Here is a 16,223-nt window from a genome sequence, read left to right on the forward strand (position 1 = left end):
ATAAACACTCAAGTAAAGTACCACAAACTGTACCTAGTACAACTTGAATAAACGTGTATGTGTGTGGATAATTATTACTCCTCAGTTAAGCCTTGCTCAATTTAGATCAAAATGAATCAGTGGCACCCCTCAGGGATTTAAATTGTCTCAAGGGAGAAAGATTGCTAACTAACCGCTCACTCAACATTCAATAAAGATGATAAACTGATAAAGTCTTGATGCAAGAAAGAAAAAAACTTCACTGAATATTTGTTTTACTGTGACAACAATGTGATGCTGTTTCCACTTTGCACAACAGTTAGTAGGCCAAAGTGCAGCAGGAAGAACAGAGTGGAATACAGAGTACAGTTCAGACTGCCATCTCAACAGCACTTTCTGAGCTGTTTGGTGCTCTACATGCACTCTGCTATGGGGAAAGTGTGTGACGTGGCAGCATGATATCAGGTGTGTTGTTATTTGCAAAAAAAACATTAGGATATAAATGTTATTAAAAGATGATGAGTGGACTTCTGTTGCCTTCAGCGAAATCCTGTGTAGTTTTTCCTCTCCTCCTCCCTGTTTTTATCCCTCCCTCCTCTCCTCCATGCAGTCATGCTGTGTCCACACAGTGACATGAATACAACCATTCTTTGGGTGACACACACACACACACACACACACACACACACACACACACACACACTGTTTAGAGAGCCTGAGTGCAGACAGAGGATTGTAGTTACAGTAGTAACATTCAGAACGGCACACTCTGTTTTCTGCCTAGTCTCTAGGCAGATACAAATGTAAAGAGAGTAAAAAAAGAAAAGAAATTATATTTTAGCTTTGTATTAATACTTGCTTATGTTCTTGTTTAGATGGATTACATAGGCAAAAAATGTATTATGGGATATGGTCCAACAAACATTTTTGCTCAGTGTGTGACCAATAACAAGCCGCATAAAGGTTTGAGGATGTCGCCATCTTCAGGTCAAATACCTCTATAGCATCACTTTCACCACTAGTGCTAACAAATGTATTACTTGAATGATACTGGATACAAGTTTTTTTTTGTTTCTGCTTAGGTGAACATAAACCCCTTGCAATGTTATGCTATAGTTAGATATTTCTGCACACCTGTTCTGAATAAACATGACCTCAATACACTGTGCTGTTGTCAGTTAAATCCCCATGGTAGGCCATCATGATTAGTAGTTATATCATGATATGGTAGACACATATGTTTATATAATAATGCAGGATGCGCCTTACTTTAATATTACTTTACTTAGCCTCTGCCAAAAGTAAAGAGTGGAAAACATTACTGCTGCGTTAGAAGGAAATATTGTTTTCATTTAAAGTGGACGTATTATGCTATATTGGAAAAATATATTGTAGGGCCATACCTATACAAAACATGTCTGGTATTTTAAGCAAAACACTTCACAAACAGTTCACCCATTGTAGCCATGCCTCATACTGCTCATACCCCTCTTTTGCAGCCCTGTTAGAGAAACGCGGATTGTGGGTCCTTAGCTTGAAAAAAAAAAGAGGAGGCTGAGCTAATGCCTGATCAGAATTCTATCGGAGATAAAGTTAAATTCTGCTGTGATAAAACGCCATCCTGTTCTAAACCACATCAAAGATTATTTCTGAAACAGTATGGAGCGCAAATGCTTTTTCTCTTGCGAGTTTATCACAAGGTGAGTTCCTTTTTTTATTTCCTGCTTTTTAAACACATGTGCTCTTCAGTACAGGTTAGCTCTGAGTGTTAGCGAGGCTTGCTAATGTAAACAAAAACGAGATTACGTCCAAAACACGGCAGGCATTGTTTCAGATAGCAATTTTCTGTGGGTCCGCTGCCGATTTGACGTCAGATCAGCAGCAAATCTGTATCCGCTCGTTGTACCCCTGTTTTTAAAAGATTTGGGTACGGAGGAAAAGAGAGATGGTTTTATTTTCTGACGCTGCGTGATATCTGGCAGTGTGTGGGAGGCGACGTGGCGGCAGCCACTGAAGACGAAGGCTCCAGTGGCAGGTATGCTGGGAATCCTTACGGTGCAGGGCCGCTCGGACACAGCGGATTATTTGAACCGCTGCATTGGCCAGATGAAAAATCTGATCCATGGTGTAGCTGCCACAGCTGGCCGTGTGATGTCCCTGGCCACAGTGGCGTCACGTCACGTGTGGTCGAGAGCCTTCCTCACTATTTTCCATGCACACTCTTCACGAGGTAAGCGTGTCTGAGTGTGCTCTACCCAGCCAAGTAAGCTGCGGCCCCGACTTCTCCACGGTCACGACCAGAGGAGAAGAAGTTGCGGTGCAGTGGCTGTTAACCAAAAGCCGTTCAGGGGCAGTGTGATGGGTCGATGTTGTTGGACGACAGGGCGTTTATCCATCAGGGCTCCACCCACTGTACCCATAGAGTCCAGTAGAGGGTGGAGCCTGTGTAAGATATAACAGGGGGTTACGTATTGTAACCTAGTTATATAGGCACAGGCGGAGCCCTCTACCTGGGGCCCTGTCTGTCCTATGCTGCTCGCTGAAAAGGGTGTAGGATGACAGTCAGGAGGCGTGGCCGCCTTATATACGGTGGGCTTGCGCGCGCATTCAGGTAGGCCCGCCCCGAGGGGCCCGGCTACATTTATAGATATCTCAGTAGGTGAATGCTCGCATAGTATGGTTGAGAGGTAGTACCCATAGAGTCCAGTAGAGGGCTCCGCCTGTGCTTATAACTAGGGTTACAATACGGAACCCCCCGGTATGCATACACACCAGATGGGAAGGCTACATGTGTGTAGCATAGAGTACTGCTCCAAAAAAGTAAGCTTTTATATTGTAAATAGGCTAGGTTGTGTTTTCCCAGACAGTATTGAAATATAAGAATATTTACAGTAAGTGCCATGAAATTCAGTTGTGTAATGTAGTGAAGTACTTCTACCAGTCTACTCATGTATTGTACCTAAGTAGCCTACAATTTTGGGGTTCTTGTACTTTACTTATGTTTTTCTTTGTTATGCTACTTTATACTTCTATTTCAATACAATTTGGAACCCAATCTCAATTTATGACAATAATTTTGACAAAATTAGTTACTAGTTTCTTTACAGATTATTAGCAATTATATTAAAGGTGGGGTAAGTTTGAGAAACCGGCTCGAGATACACTTTTTGTTATATTCCATGGAATGCTCTTAACATCCCGATAGCAATGAATATCTTAAATGCTTGGACAAAAAATCCATAAAAAATGTGAATGTATTATTTTGCTTAATTATTTGTCATTTTTCAAGCTACGAGATGTTTTCCTATGTTTGTCATGATAAATTACGTCTCAGGAATGTAGGGTTTGGGAATTATGGCAGTTAAAAAAAAATATATGAAGGCAAATTTCAAGATTCTCTACCCTCTAGCTATGACATCACGCACTCTAGTTAATGTTAAAATCTGAAGAAAACCTCTTTAACAAGGTCTGAACAATGTTTAATATCTCTAAAAGTAAGAATCAGATTTAAAAGTTGTTTTACACGAATAATGTCAGAAAGATGTGTAACATTTTAAAGTTAGAATGAAGTTTCTGAGTGAAAGTATGAATGAACAGTTAGCAGTTGAAGTCGCATGAAGATTTGTTGAAGTTGAAGAATTTCTCCATTGGCTTCAATGGTTAAAAATGTGATGTATTATGGGATGTATCTCTAGAGTTATGAAAGTTATGAATGAGAAGAGTAATAGCCATCGATTCCCGACCGAGCTCAACGTTTTGATGTTCGAACTGAGTTTCTGCGATGTTCAATGCGGGAGGAGAAGCACAGCAAAATAAGTCGGCGGAATAATAATAATAAACTTTTCGTCCGTAGAATAACAGTTAGTTGGAATGCTGTTAACACTATTCCCACTAAATTAACCAAGAAATAAAATATGCTTTGAAGTTATAGGTAAAATATTTAGCAGTAGTAGGCCTATATCAAGTAATTAAAAGTAACTGAACTTGTATTTAAGTAGAAGGTGAAGGCAGGACTTTTATATGAGTAAAATGTCTGAGTACTACTTCTTCCACCACTGATGAAATTATAAAACTACAAAAATGGCTGCAAAATGTCAGTTGGAAACATGGTCGGAAACAAGTAGCAAAAAAAAAGAGTAATAGCCTGCTAACGTTACCAGGCAACCGGAGAACATACTGGGAGGGACCGAGGTGAGTATTGTATTGTATTGTGAGGAAGTATTTTTTTGCGTTATGTTTTTACTATGACAAACGAGAGTCTTCAATGATTGGGGCTTATAATGGAGTCAAATGTAGCTAGCCTAGAGTTAACTTCCCAAGAGAAAACGCTCAACGCTAAGCTAGCTAAATAAACGTTAGTTAGCAAGGTAAGTCTCTTTGTAAACCAACACAGAGATTCAAATATGGCGACTGAACTAGCTAACCTGCTAGTGAACTAAGCCAGGTATAGTTGGTTAATGGTTTACTCCAGTGGTGGAAAGTAACAAAGTACAGTTACTGAAGTACTGTACTTAATTATACATTTGAGGTACTTGTACTTTACCCGAGAATTTTACTACTTTATACTTCTACTCTACTAAATATTATACTTTTTACCCCCATACATTCATTTAACACATGTATTGACTATTTACTTAGGGTTAGCTTAGAAGTCTTTTGTTCAAAAATATTTCACAGTTCCAGCTTCTTAAATGTGAAGAGTTGCTGCTTTTACTTTAAGATGCTTACAAAATATTGAGTACTTTTACCTAAGTACTATTCGCGTTCCAGTACATTCACTTGAAATTGAGTAATGACAGTGTGGTTTTAGTACTTTATTCAAGTAAAGAATCTGAATACTTTTGCTACCTGTAGTCAACTAATACAGTTCTCATTCATAACACTCCGTTCGATGTCTCACTATGGGATGCGCCTCATCCGCGGAGCAAACAGAAGCATCAATCTCATTACGCCAATCCTGATTGGCAGGTGATCTTGACGTCAGCGTCAGGGAATCCACCCCCTATAAGTAGCTTGCGCTACGCCGCATGCGTCATTCAAACACCTCTTCTCGATTCAGAGCACATCTCTATATTGGTAGCCGGGCTAGCTCACACAGTCCACAGACGGAACCAAGCTAACCAAGCTAACTTCGGTCGACGGGCGCTCGCCGGCTACTTTTATATATACTTCTGCAATAAGACTGTCGGTACTAACATACCAGTTAGTACCACATTCGACCTCACCTTTTTTATTTTCTCCGGATATCGAAAGGTAAGGTTTTGACTTCAAGCTATCAGCACACCACGTTGCTAGCTTGTCTCCCTTGCTATCGACACCACGACGGCGATGACTTTTTTCTTCTCTTCTCACACCAGAGAAGAAAGGAATTAAACGACTATTAACACACCAGTTAATACTCTTTGGAAATAAATCTACACCGCCGCTTTTCCCCGGATTAAGGACGGGTTGGAAGATTTTTTCCTCTGCAACTTTCCTGTTGAGAGCGGGCCCTCTCCACGCCGTCACCACGGCGGGCAAGATGGACGCCTCTCTCCCTCACACCAGAGGAGTCAGAAACTCGGTCGCTCGGCTCTGCGACTGCGGGTTGAACATTTCAGGCACAGACACACACCAGGTCTGCTCGTCCTGCCTCGGGCTGGAACACGCCCAAGAAGCTGTTGACAACCCCAGCTCGTGCGGACATTGCTCCCGCTTCACCCGAAAGAGCCTCCGCCAACGGCTAGCGCGCCAAGCTAGCTTGTAGAGAATGGACCTCCTCATGAACACTGATGCGCCGGATGGCTATCAGGACACGAGGGCGCCCACCGCTAAGATTGAAGCCTGCACTGTGTCGGTCTGGGGCTCATCTACAGCGGCAGCTGCAAAACCAGAGTCCCGCCCTGTGTCAGGCTGGAACTCGGTTGCGGCTAGAGACGTGAGATTGGGGCCCCATGCTACACCAAGCTGAGGCTCCCAGCTGGACCTCACCATGGCCGTGCTCGCGGATGATGTCCTGGAGTCGGAATGTGTGGAGAACGAAGAGGATTCCTCTGAGTTCCTACTCTCTGACTCGGATGTGCAGGAAGAGGACATCTTCACGCCATCAGCTCAAGCTGCAATGCCAGGAGCGACGGCTGCTCCCCCGGGCGATAGCACACCAGCTTCGCCCTGTCTGGGTATGGACCTGCAGGCCGTGTGTCAACGTGCTGCGTCCAGGCTAGACATTCCATGGCCTGAGATGGCCAAGGAGACCTCTAGATCCCGCTACGAGGGGAAAACTGTGCCCCAAGCAGTGAGGAGAAAAAGGCAACTCCTTCCATTCTTCCCGGAGATGCTGGACGAGGTGTCGGTCTCCTGGAGAGACCGTCCCTTCAGCAATAAGGCCCCAATCCAGGGTGCCTCCTCCCTGGACTGTGACGGTATGGAGAGGCTCGGCCTGCTCCACATACCGCCCATGGAACCGTGGGTGGCAGCTCACCTCCAACCGAGGCTGGCTCCGACACCAAGCAGGAACCCCACGCTACCGGTGAAGGCAGACCGATTGCAGTCCGCGTTGGCTGATCGGGCCTACAAGGCCGCAGCGCTGTCCGCCAGGGCACTCAACATTTCCTCACTGCTAACTGCCTACCAGACAGAGCTCTGCGGGGATCTGTCGAGCGAATCTGGGCCGGCCATATGGGACAAGATCGCAGCGATCACGGACATTTGCCTCCGGGTGCAGCGCTGCGCGGTCCAGGCCACCGGCAAAAATAATGGGCATAATGGTGGTGCAGGAGAGAGCCAGGTGGCTCGACCTGACCAACCTCACAGACCGGGAAAAGGAGGATGTATTGGACATGCCTATTGTTCCCGAGGGTATTTTCGGCTCCGCTCTAGTCTCAATGCAGCGGAGACGCGAGTCCAAAAAGAGGGAAGATGAGGCCCTACACCTTTGTCTCCCTCGAAGGGTCCAGCCGCTACCCGCAACGGTTTCAAGGCAGTCCTTCGCCCGAGATGCCTCACACCCTGCCCGGTTCGACATACCGAGGTAGCAGAGGCCACAGCCCGCCCCGAGTCCCCAGCCCAGGCAGGAGACTGGCCGAGCAGATCTCCGGTTATGGCAGCAGCCGTGGAGGCGCAGCCGACCCAGATCCTCAGCCACCTGACGGGAAGAAAGAAGCGGGCAACCTGACATTCTCCTCTTCTCCCTTCTGTGACAGAGCTGCGTTCCCCAGCTCCAGGTGTGTCCCGCTGCCTCGACCTCAACGCCATCCTCAAGTGCACAAAAATACTTTTTTTCTGTATAAAGCATTTCCGCTGACGCATCCAGGCTCAGGCCGAGGTCGCAGCTCAAAAAAATGAAAGGAAAAAAACAATAAAAAACAATAAAACCAATAACCGCTCCGCCTATTGTTCCCTTTTGAGAGCAGCTCCGGCCTCTCTCAAAAGGCGGACATTGGACGGGTCTGTGAAGGCACCTCCGCCACGCGCAGGCGCAGTGGCGACTGGGGCTATGAAGCCACCACCGTCACGTGCAGGCGCAGTGCCGGCTGGGGTTGTAATAACACCACCGTCACGCGCATGCGCAGTGTTGGTGGGGATTGTCGAAATGGGGTACCACCGTGTTCAGACACTAGAGGGCCCCATAACACAACAAATAGAGACTGAGGGTAGGAGACGTGACATCTCCGCTGACTCTAAGGAGAAAATAGTGGAAGATGCTCACAATGTCCGCTTGGGTTTTCAAGATAGTTACACGGGGCTACAGTCTCCAACCCACTGTCACCCCCCCCCCCCCCCCCCATCGCTTCTCGGGCATTCTGTATTCACAGGCCCGAGGGGAGTCAGCCCACATTCTAGAAAGAGAGATCCTCTCGCTTCTAGAAAAGAAGGCTATATCCATAATACCCGCCGAGCGGAGTCAGAGCAGCTTTTATTCCAAGTATTTCCTCGTTCCCAAACGGGGAGGGAACGGAATTCGGCCAATACTAGATTTGAGGGCTCTGAACGCGTATCTAAAAGGATACACATTCAGAATGCTCACTCACACGTCTCTGCTGCGTCTCGTGCGACAAAACGACTGGTTTACATCAGTCGACCTGAAAGATACGTATTTCCATATCCCAGTATATTACCCATACAGAAAATATCTGAGGTTCGCATTTAAGGGGGTCTCTTACGAATACAGAGTACTTCCCTTCGGGCTGTCTCTCAGTCCAAGAGTGTTTGTACGATGTACGGAAGCCGCGATAGCCCCGTTGAGACAACAGGGTATTCGCCTGGCAACCTACCTAGACGACTGGCTGCTCCTCGCACAGTCGGAGCAGGAGGCTATTACGCAGACAAATGTCCTCGTAAAGCACCTGCTCAACCTGGGTTTTCATGATAAACACAGAGAAGAGCATGCTGTGCCCAGCACAGACTGTACTCTTCCTGGGTTTACGCCTAAACTTGGTGCCCTTTACAGCCCGCTTGTCGGCGGAAAGAGTGAGAGCTTTCAGAGCTTGTCTCGCTCATTTCCAGCTGCGCAAACATGTTCTCTTCAGATCATGCCTGCGGTTACTGGGGCTCATGGCGTCAGCCATTCTGGTCGTACGACTGGGACGCTTACACATGAGGGAGTTTCAGCGCTGGGTAGCCGCTCTAAGACTAAACCCCGCGCGTCATGGCGCGCGGTGAGTGATGGTTGAGGCGAGATGCGTAATGGCACTGCGCCACTGGCTACACCCGACTTTTCTAGTACGGGGCGTATCGATGGGGACTGTCCTTTCACGGAAGGTGGTCAACAGGCTGGGGAGGTATTTACGAGGGTCGCCCGGTGAGGGGTCTCTGGAGCAGAGACCTCCAGCGGGCGCACATAAATTACCTGGAGCTTTTAGCGGTGTTTCTCACCCTAAAAACGCTTTCTGCCTTTTCTCAGAGGACACCATGTTCTCGTGAGGACGGACAATACGACCACGATATCGTATATAAACCGACAAGGGGGTTTGCGCTCTCTCCAGTTACACATGCTGGCACGCAAACTGATCTTGTGGAGCTGCGGCCGTCTCCTCTCTCTGAGAACGACGCACGTACCAGGGGTATTGAACCTCGGGGCAGACTTACTGTCCAGAGGTGTACCACTATATGCAGACTGGACTCTTCATCCAACGATTGTGAGCCTGCTGTGGGTGCGTTACGGCCGAGCCGCAGGTGGATCTGTTCGCATCAAAAGAAAATGCTCATTGTCAGATTTTCTTTTCATTGCGCAATCGAAATGCACCGTTAGGCATGGACGTCCTCGCGCATGATTGGCTTCCGGTCCTCCTGTACGCGTTTCCACCCCTGGCGCTGATACCCCAAACTCTGGAAGTCCTGTGGACCTGGCCCGTGAGTGGTACAATCTGAATATAGTGGGTCTCCCGCAGAAGGTGATGAACACTATTCAGAGTGCAAAAGCTTCCTCCACTAGGTCTCTTTATGACTGAAAGTGGAGGGTGTTTGAGGAATGATGTCTTAGGAAGGACACACCTCTTTTTCAATGCCCTGGCGGAGTGATTTGATCACTTCCACAGGACTTAATTGAAGACACAGGGTTTCCAGGTCACTGGTGACCTTATGGGACTTGACAGTGGTTTTAGATGGGCTTGCTCGTACCCCATTTGAACCTCTGGAAGACGCTGACATGAAGCACTTGTCACTGAAGACAGTGCGGTTACTGGCCCTGACATCCGCCAAGCGAGTCAGTAACATTCATGCGCTATCTGTACATCCTTCATGCACTCAGTTCGCCGCAGGGAAAACTAGAGTGTTGCTGAGGCCCAACCCTGCCTTTATGCTAAGGTGGTTGGTTCAGGTACCCCAATTGACATTGAGGCATTACCTTCGCCGCTGTGTCCCTCCGGGGAACAGCAGCCGAATTTGCTATGTCCAGTCCGTGCTTTACGCACTTATATGGATAGATCAAAAGAGTTTTGTCGTAATGACCAACTCTTTGTGTCCTGGGCTAACCCTCAGAATGGCAAGCCTGTTACTAAGCAACGGCTCTCTCACTGGATTGTGGAGGCAATTGCTTTGGCTTAGACGAGTCAGGGTCTGCAGGCACCTTCGGGTTTGCGTGCTCATTCTACTCGTGGTCTGGCTACATCCTGGGCTTTGTTCAAGGGTGTCTCCATCCAAGACATTTGTGCAGCGGCGAGCTGGTCCTCGCCGCTCACTTTTGTCCGCTTTTACACGATAGACGGCTCCCAGTGTGGCCCGAGCAGTGCTGGGCACCCTGTTGAGTCAGAGCTCTACTGGTTCTGGTTGGTTTGGTGATTTTCGAGATAAGCTCGCCTGGCAATACGGGAGCTACAATATCCCATAGTGAGACATCGAACAGAGTGTTACGAATGAGAACTATAGGTTACTTACGTAACCCCAGTTCTCAGAGTAACATGAAGTGAGATGTCTCACCAGACGGCCCTCCTTGCTATGGTGAAGCGAGAAGAGGTGCTTATTTTGAATGATGCATGCGGCGTAGCGCAAGCTACTTATAGGGGATGGATTCCCTGACGCTGACGTCAAGATCACCAGCCAATCAGGATTGGCGTAATGAGATTGATGCTTCTGTTTGCTCCGCGGATGAGGCGCATCCCATAGTGAGACATCTCACTTCATGTTACTCTGAGAACTGGGGTTACGTAAGTAACCTATACATTCTCTTGAGTCTGCTGCTGTGATGCTCTTTGGTTTGTGTTTTTCCTTTTAGCTGTAAATGTTTGTATTTGATCAATGAATTTGCTCTATTTGTGTTGGATGTGCAAGTGGCCAAGTGTAATGTGAACACATCAGCCATAAACTGTTGCTATAAAATATAGTGACTGAGTATCCGTCTATTTTTCACGATATATTGCTGCCTCGTTGTGGCCCAAAATGTATTCCCCGTTAATTATTTAGGGCAACTTTTAACAACAGGGTATTGACTTACTGTACAACACATTGCTTTTGGATGACCTAAAAGGCATGCATATTGTACATTTCTTACAGTGGGCTCATAGTGGGGAGTCTTTAGGACCAGAATGGAGAAATGGATCTAACCCTGTGACCCTCTCGAAGCACATATGAGTGAGTACAAAATCAATCAAGTACACAAACCTACTTTATCCTGTAAGCTTTGATACAACCTGAAGGAGATTGTGATGCATTTTAAATGTCAGGTTTGTAGTCTTGGCAATATGTCACGTTTGCTGTGCTGGTCCTCTATTTAAAAAATGTAAACATCAGATTTTAATTCAAAGCATTTGCTCTATATTCAACAGTACATGAGGGCCATTCTGTAATGCTGGAGAGCTGTCAGTTCCAGCAGGGCTGAGCTTTTTAAGTTGCCTAAAGGAATAGCAATCTGGTTTTCAGATGATTTTATGATGGAAGATAATTTTCTGTTGCTGGTATACAGTAGATGAGCACAAACTTTCAATGTACAGTTAAGTTTTATTTTCTTTCTTTTTAGTTTTCCTTAGTGTAAAGAAAACTCAAAAGTACTTGAACAACAATAAGCTGCAGCATTTTTGTGATAAACATTTGTGCTACTGTCTGTAATTTGGTCTGAACCCTCACAGGATCAATTAGTCAGTTTGATCATAACATGTTTAAGCATGACTGTTTCCCCTGGGGAAAAGCCTGGTTTCAAAAGAAAACTGTTCAGGTCTCTCCTGAGGGCAAAGGAGAAGTTACAGTTGAGTAGCTTTGAGGTGCGATTCCCTCTGGTCAATCTGCTGCGGGGTTGACAGACCTGTTTCTAATAGAAGGAAGTCAAGCTGTCATGATGATTGCTTTAAGTTCTCTTTACTAAAGTTAGTATTCAGGCAACTTAGGAAGACTTGAGATAAAAAAATACTTCACAGCACTGTCACTTTTGTTCACTACTACGACTACTCTTGCTATTTCTGATACTTTTGCTAATAAGACTGACAACACGAGTGCTATTTTATTTACAAAAATTATTACTACTGTTACTATTACTGTTTGAAGCGTTCTATTTCTGATTGAATAAAAACTCAAATTTTTTCTATAATTCCAATTAAATTCTACAGTAACAATATCTCGAGGATTATACCTTTGAAATCTTATGCCATAGCCAACAGGAAAATAAGCTGTAGTTGGTTAGCTAAAATGTTCATTAAATAGTTTGGCAAAAAAGGAACTTTCACAGATGCATTGCGATTCACGTTTTGGGGCATTGTCTCCTCAGTAGAGCGCCCAAAGTACGCTCTGAGAGTGTGCTGACCTAAATAACCGAAAGCTTACTACATTGGTATTCCCTATATGTGTATACCAGTACTGTGACTAAAACGACAAGCGTATGTATATTTTACACAAGTGTATACGTTATTACAGTTTTTCTCAATCGCTAAACCCACTTTTTAGAATCTAAATTCATTTCTTCAAAACAAGAGCATAGCCATCTAAACAGAAACACACTTGCCATAACTCTGAATATCTTTTGCAAAATGCACTTACATGACCAAAACTGAAAATACTGGTCACAAAAAAGAATAAGTCGATCGAAACAGAACAAATTGTCCTCTAATGAGACAAATGTGTTTTCATCACTGAAACTCCGGTCACCATAATAACCCATTCTACCATAACAATATACATTTCTTGCAAAGTGCTCTAAGGCACTCAAAATTAAAAATACCCCTTCCAAAACCAGATACCTTCTCCAAAAACAAACATTTGTCAGCTCATTAGAAGACTATTTGAACAGTCATTACTAAGTGGCACACTAAATACTGACTACAATCATCGATACACAAACCTCAAGCTATCGATATTGGAAACTGAACGGAAAACTGACAAGTTGGGAGAAACAAACTTACATATAGGAAAAACAGAGTCTTACTGTAACTATGCCATTGTTTTTATTGTCTCATTTTCAGAAGAGCACCGTAACAGAAACAAAAGACGAATAGCAATACACTGGAAAAAAATAACATGGGTAAATGATGTAAATCAGCAGTAAAGCAGAGAATGAGATCTATATAACTTTACTGATCTGCTCTTTGGCGTCTGTCTGGCCACATAGCCTCATCTACGTCACAGCGTATGTCTTCCCTTGCAAGGCAGCGTGGGAAATATCTCCTTGCGTGTCGACACCACCCTTGACAGGATTCCGCAGAGATGTCCCGACAGCCAGCATTCATTGCGTCCAAAAGGGGCATTCTGTCATGAGGATGATGGTCATAAACCTTCCATCTCCAGGCAGAGAAGAACTCCTCAATGGGGTTTAGAAATGGGGAGTATGGAGGGAGGAACTCCATGGCCATGTGTGGATGAGCCTCAAACCATGCCCTCACGTCACGAGAGTGGTGGAATGCCACATTGTCCCATATGACCACGTGAACCGACCTCACTTGATCCCTCTCTTCTGGTGGCACAAGTCCGTCATACAGGACATCCAGGAAGGCAAGGACACGTTGCGTGTTATATGCTCCCATTAAAGGGATGTGAGCAAGGACGCCTTGTGTCGAGATAGCCGCACACAATGTTATGTTTCCTCCCCTTTGGCCTGGAACAAAGACTGTCGCTCTTTGCCCAATAAGGTTCCTCCCACGTCTCCTCACTTTGGAGAGGTTGAAGCCTGCTTCATCCACATATACAAAAACATGTGGTAATGCATTGCCTTCCAGCTCCATCATTCGCTAAAGAAAATGTAACAAACAGAGGACCGTTTTACATTACTGTAAGCAGTCAGACATACTAAAAATATAGGCAAGCCATCAGTGTGATTGAGGTCCTTACCTGTACATACCGGTGCCTTAACTCCTTCACACGGTCAGAGTTGCGTTCAAAAGGAACCTTATAGATCTGTTTCATTCTGAGGTGTTGCCTCTTTAACACCCGGTCAATGGTTGCAACACTTATAGACTGAATGTTACTGAAGACATCCTGGTCTGCAATTATTCTGGCCTGAATCTCCCTTAAGCGGATTTCATTGTTGGCCACAACCATATCAACAATGGCAGACTCTTGTTCTGGAGTAAAGGCCTTTCGTCTGCCACCAGAGCGGGGTGCTCTTTCAGTTCTATCAATAAATATTTGAGAATGTTATGTACTGTAATATAAAAACAGTGATCGAAACCTACATCAAAATAGAAATGCATGAAGTGCTGTAAAAAAGGGTTACAGTAGCTTACCTATTTTCGTGCCTGAAGATCCTAATAATGGATGCCACTGTTGATCTCGGTATATTGGGCTGAACCCTTTGGCCAGCCTCACTGAGGGACATGCCATGGTTTATGACGTGGTCCACAATAGTTGCACGGGTGTTGTCCGAAACTACTGTTCGCATTGGTCCCCTTTCAACTCTTCCACCACGCATACGTACAGCCCTCCCTCTTCCTCTCTGAACATGAGGGTTCCCTCTTCCTCTCTGAACATCAGCTCTCCCTCTTCCTCTCTGAACATCAGCTCTCCCTCTTCCTCTCTGAACATCAGCCCTCCCTCTTCCTCGCTGAACAACAGGGTTCCTTCTTCCTCTCAGAGCTCCTCTACCTACTCGATCAGCCATTTTGTTTACACAAACATCTTACTGAAGTGAGGGAGGTCTTTTATAGGATTCTCACTAATTACAATTACTATAGGAAATTCATTGATGTCAGCTGTGAGCAATTCATTTACATGGAAGTGAAGTACTCAATTCACCCCAATACAAAAAAAAACATTTCTCAATGTGCAAAAAGGAAAAGACCACAATTACTGACTGTAAAAATGTTGTATCAGCTATAGCTAATCCTCCCCATATGAACATCTCAAAGACCTATGCAAGTCATATCAACACTATTATAGCTTTACCGGCACCATTTAAAAAAATATTTTAAGTACAGTCATGCAAATTCTATCATGTAAATGTTTTCAATGTAACATCATTACTGTAAGGTATACAGTACATTCCATGGAGTTACCTTTTTCAATGGGGTGATTGACTGATAACAAGTGTTAATATTTTGCACATCAAGTGTCAATTAGTGTAGCTATGGTCTAAGTTTATGAGGAAGTGTTATCCACTGTGAGAAGATTATTTGTTGTTTTGTAGACATGAGTTACACAACAGATTTTTGATCTTTGTGTAGAGAATTGTAACTTCAGTTAGAGAATTGTGTGATCTGTTTTGCAAAACACTGCTTAGCATCTGCATTTTGTGTGATATCAATGAGAAATGGTATACTGTTGTAGAGAAATGGTTTTCTGTTTCGATGGCTGTGCTGTTGGTTTGATGAAAGGAATTTTGATTCTAAATAGTGGGTTTAGCGATTGAGAAAAACTGTAGTTGCAGCCCAACTGCGCTGCCCCTAGAGTCCTGTGTCAGGTTGATTTTCTCAAGAGGCTGATCTCCGAGTTTTTTTTTGCAGAATGTAAAATAGTGTAATGTTCCCTGCAGGCCTGAGTCCGTGGATAAATGTGTCATTTTGCCTTCTATTTATTTGCAGAAGACACATTAACACCTGTAGTATACCCAGGGAACCAATTTAATTAATTTGGCGACTAAACCTTAATAATAAATCCCTACAGATAATAATCAATGTAATAGTTTGTTTGTAGATGTCAAAAGGCTCTGGAGCTTTAATAGTCTCTTGAGTAGGTTCTGTGTTTAAGACACAGCATACTGAGCCAATTTAAACTAATAAGTATAATGAATGTACATACCCCAGGAATTTAAAATGGGCTTTCTCTGAGGCTGGGTTTATTCAATCTCCCTCTTGCTTTACCGTTCTCGTTGTTCTATTATTTGCCTTTACCTGCTACATCGTTACATTTCACATACATAATGATATTATAATAGATATTCTCACCGTGTAATTATCTTTCAAAAGCATCAACGCGCAACAATTTGCAACGATATTCAAGGGTTTGGTCAGAAATATTGTGATATATGATTGAATTTGTAACGCCCAGCCGTAATTTCCAGGATAAACAGGTGAGCTATACTTTTATTTATTTTCTCTTTAGGTTTGGCCTAAGATTTTAAAGCATCATTACAAATATGCTGCTTTAAATGTGTTGTCATAGAATATAAAAAATGAATCCTGAGCATTTTTCTATTGTGTGCATGGCATTGTATCTTGAAATGCTTCGCTAGTTATTTAGGTCTCTATTCACACATATTTAATGAAATTTCATTGTGTGAAGTGAATGTCAACTAAGCAGGGCAACACGGTAAGATTACATTTTTTACCCTCATATGTGATTTAAAGTCTGTATAGTAAACGTTATTGGTTAGTTGAACATTTTTGTAAATAGCTTTATTGAAGATCAAAGCC

At 44.3% G+C, this 16,223-nt stretch overlaps 1 protein-coding gene across 1 annotated transcript; it reads right to left on the reverse strand.

The window, feature by feature from the left end:
- Positions 1–12,950: 12,950 nt before the first annotated feature.
- LOC307018446 (uncharacterized protein) lies at positions 12,951–15,229 on the reverse strand (the record flags this gene model as incomplete). Its single annotated transcript, XM_079648681.1, has 3 exons — positions 14,100–15,229; positions 13,705–13,987; positions 12,951–13,604 (listed from the first exon to the last, which is right to left on the reverse strand). The coding sequence occupies exons 1-3, from the start codon at positions 14,471–14,473 to the stop codon at positions 12,951–12,953; spliced, it is 1,311 nt and encodes a 436-aa protein (XP_079504807.1). The 5' UTR covers positions 14,474–15,229.
- Between the last annotated feature and the right edge of the window lie 994 nt (positions 15,230–16,223).

Source organism: Notothenia rossii, assembly GCF_949606895.1.
Source record: "Notothenia rossii genome assembly, chromosome: 9".
In the NCBI taxonomy this organism is placed as follows: domain Eukaryota; kingdom Metazoa; phylum Chordata; class Actinopteri; order Perciformes; family Nototheniidae; genus Notothenia; species Notothenia rossii.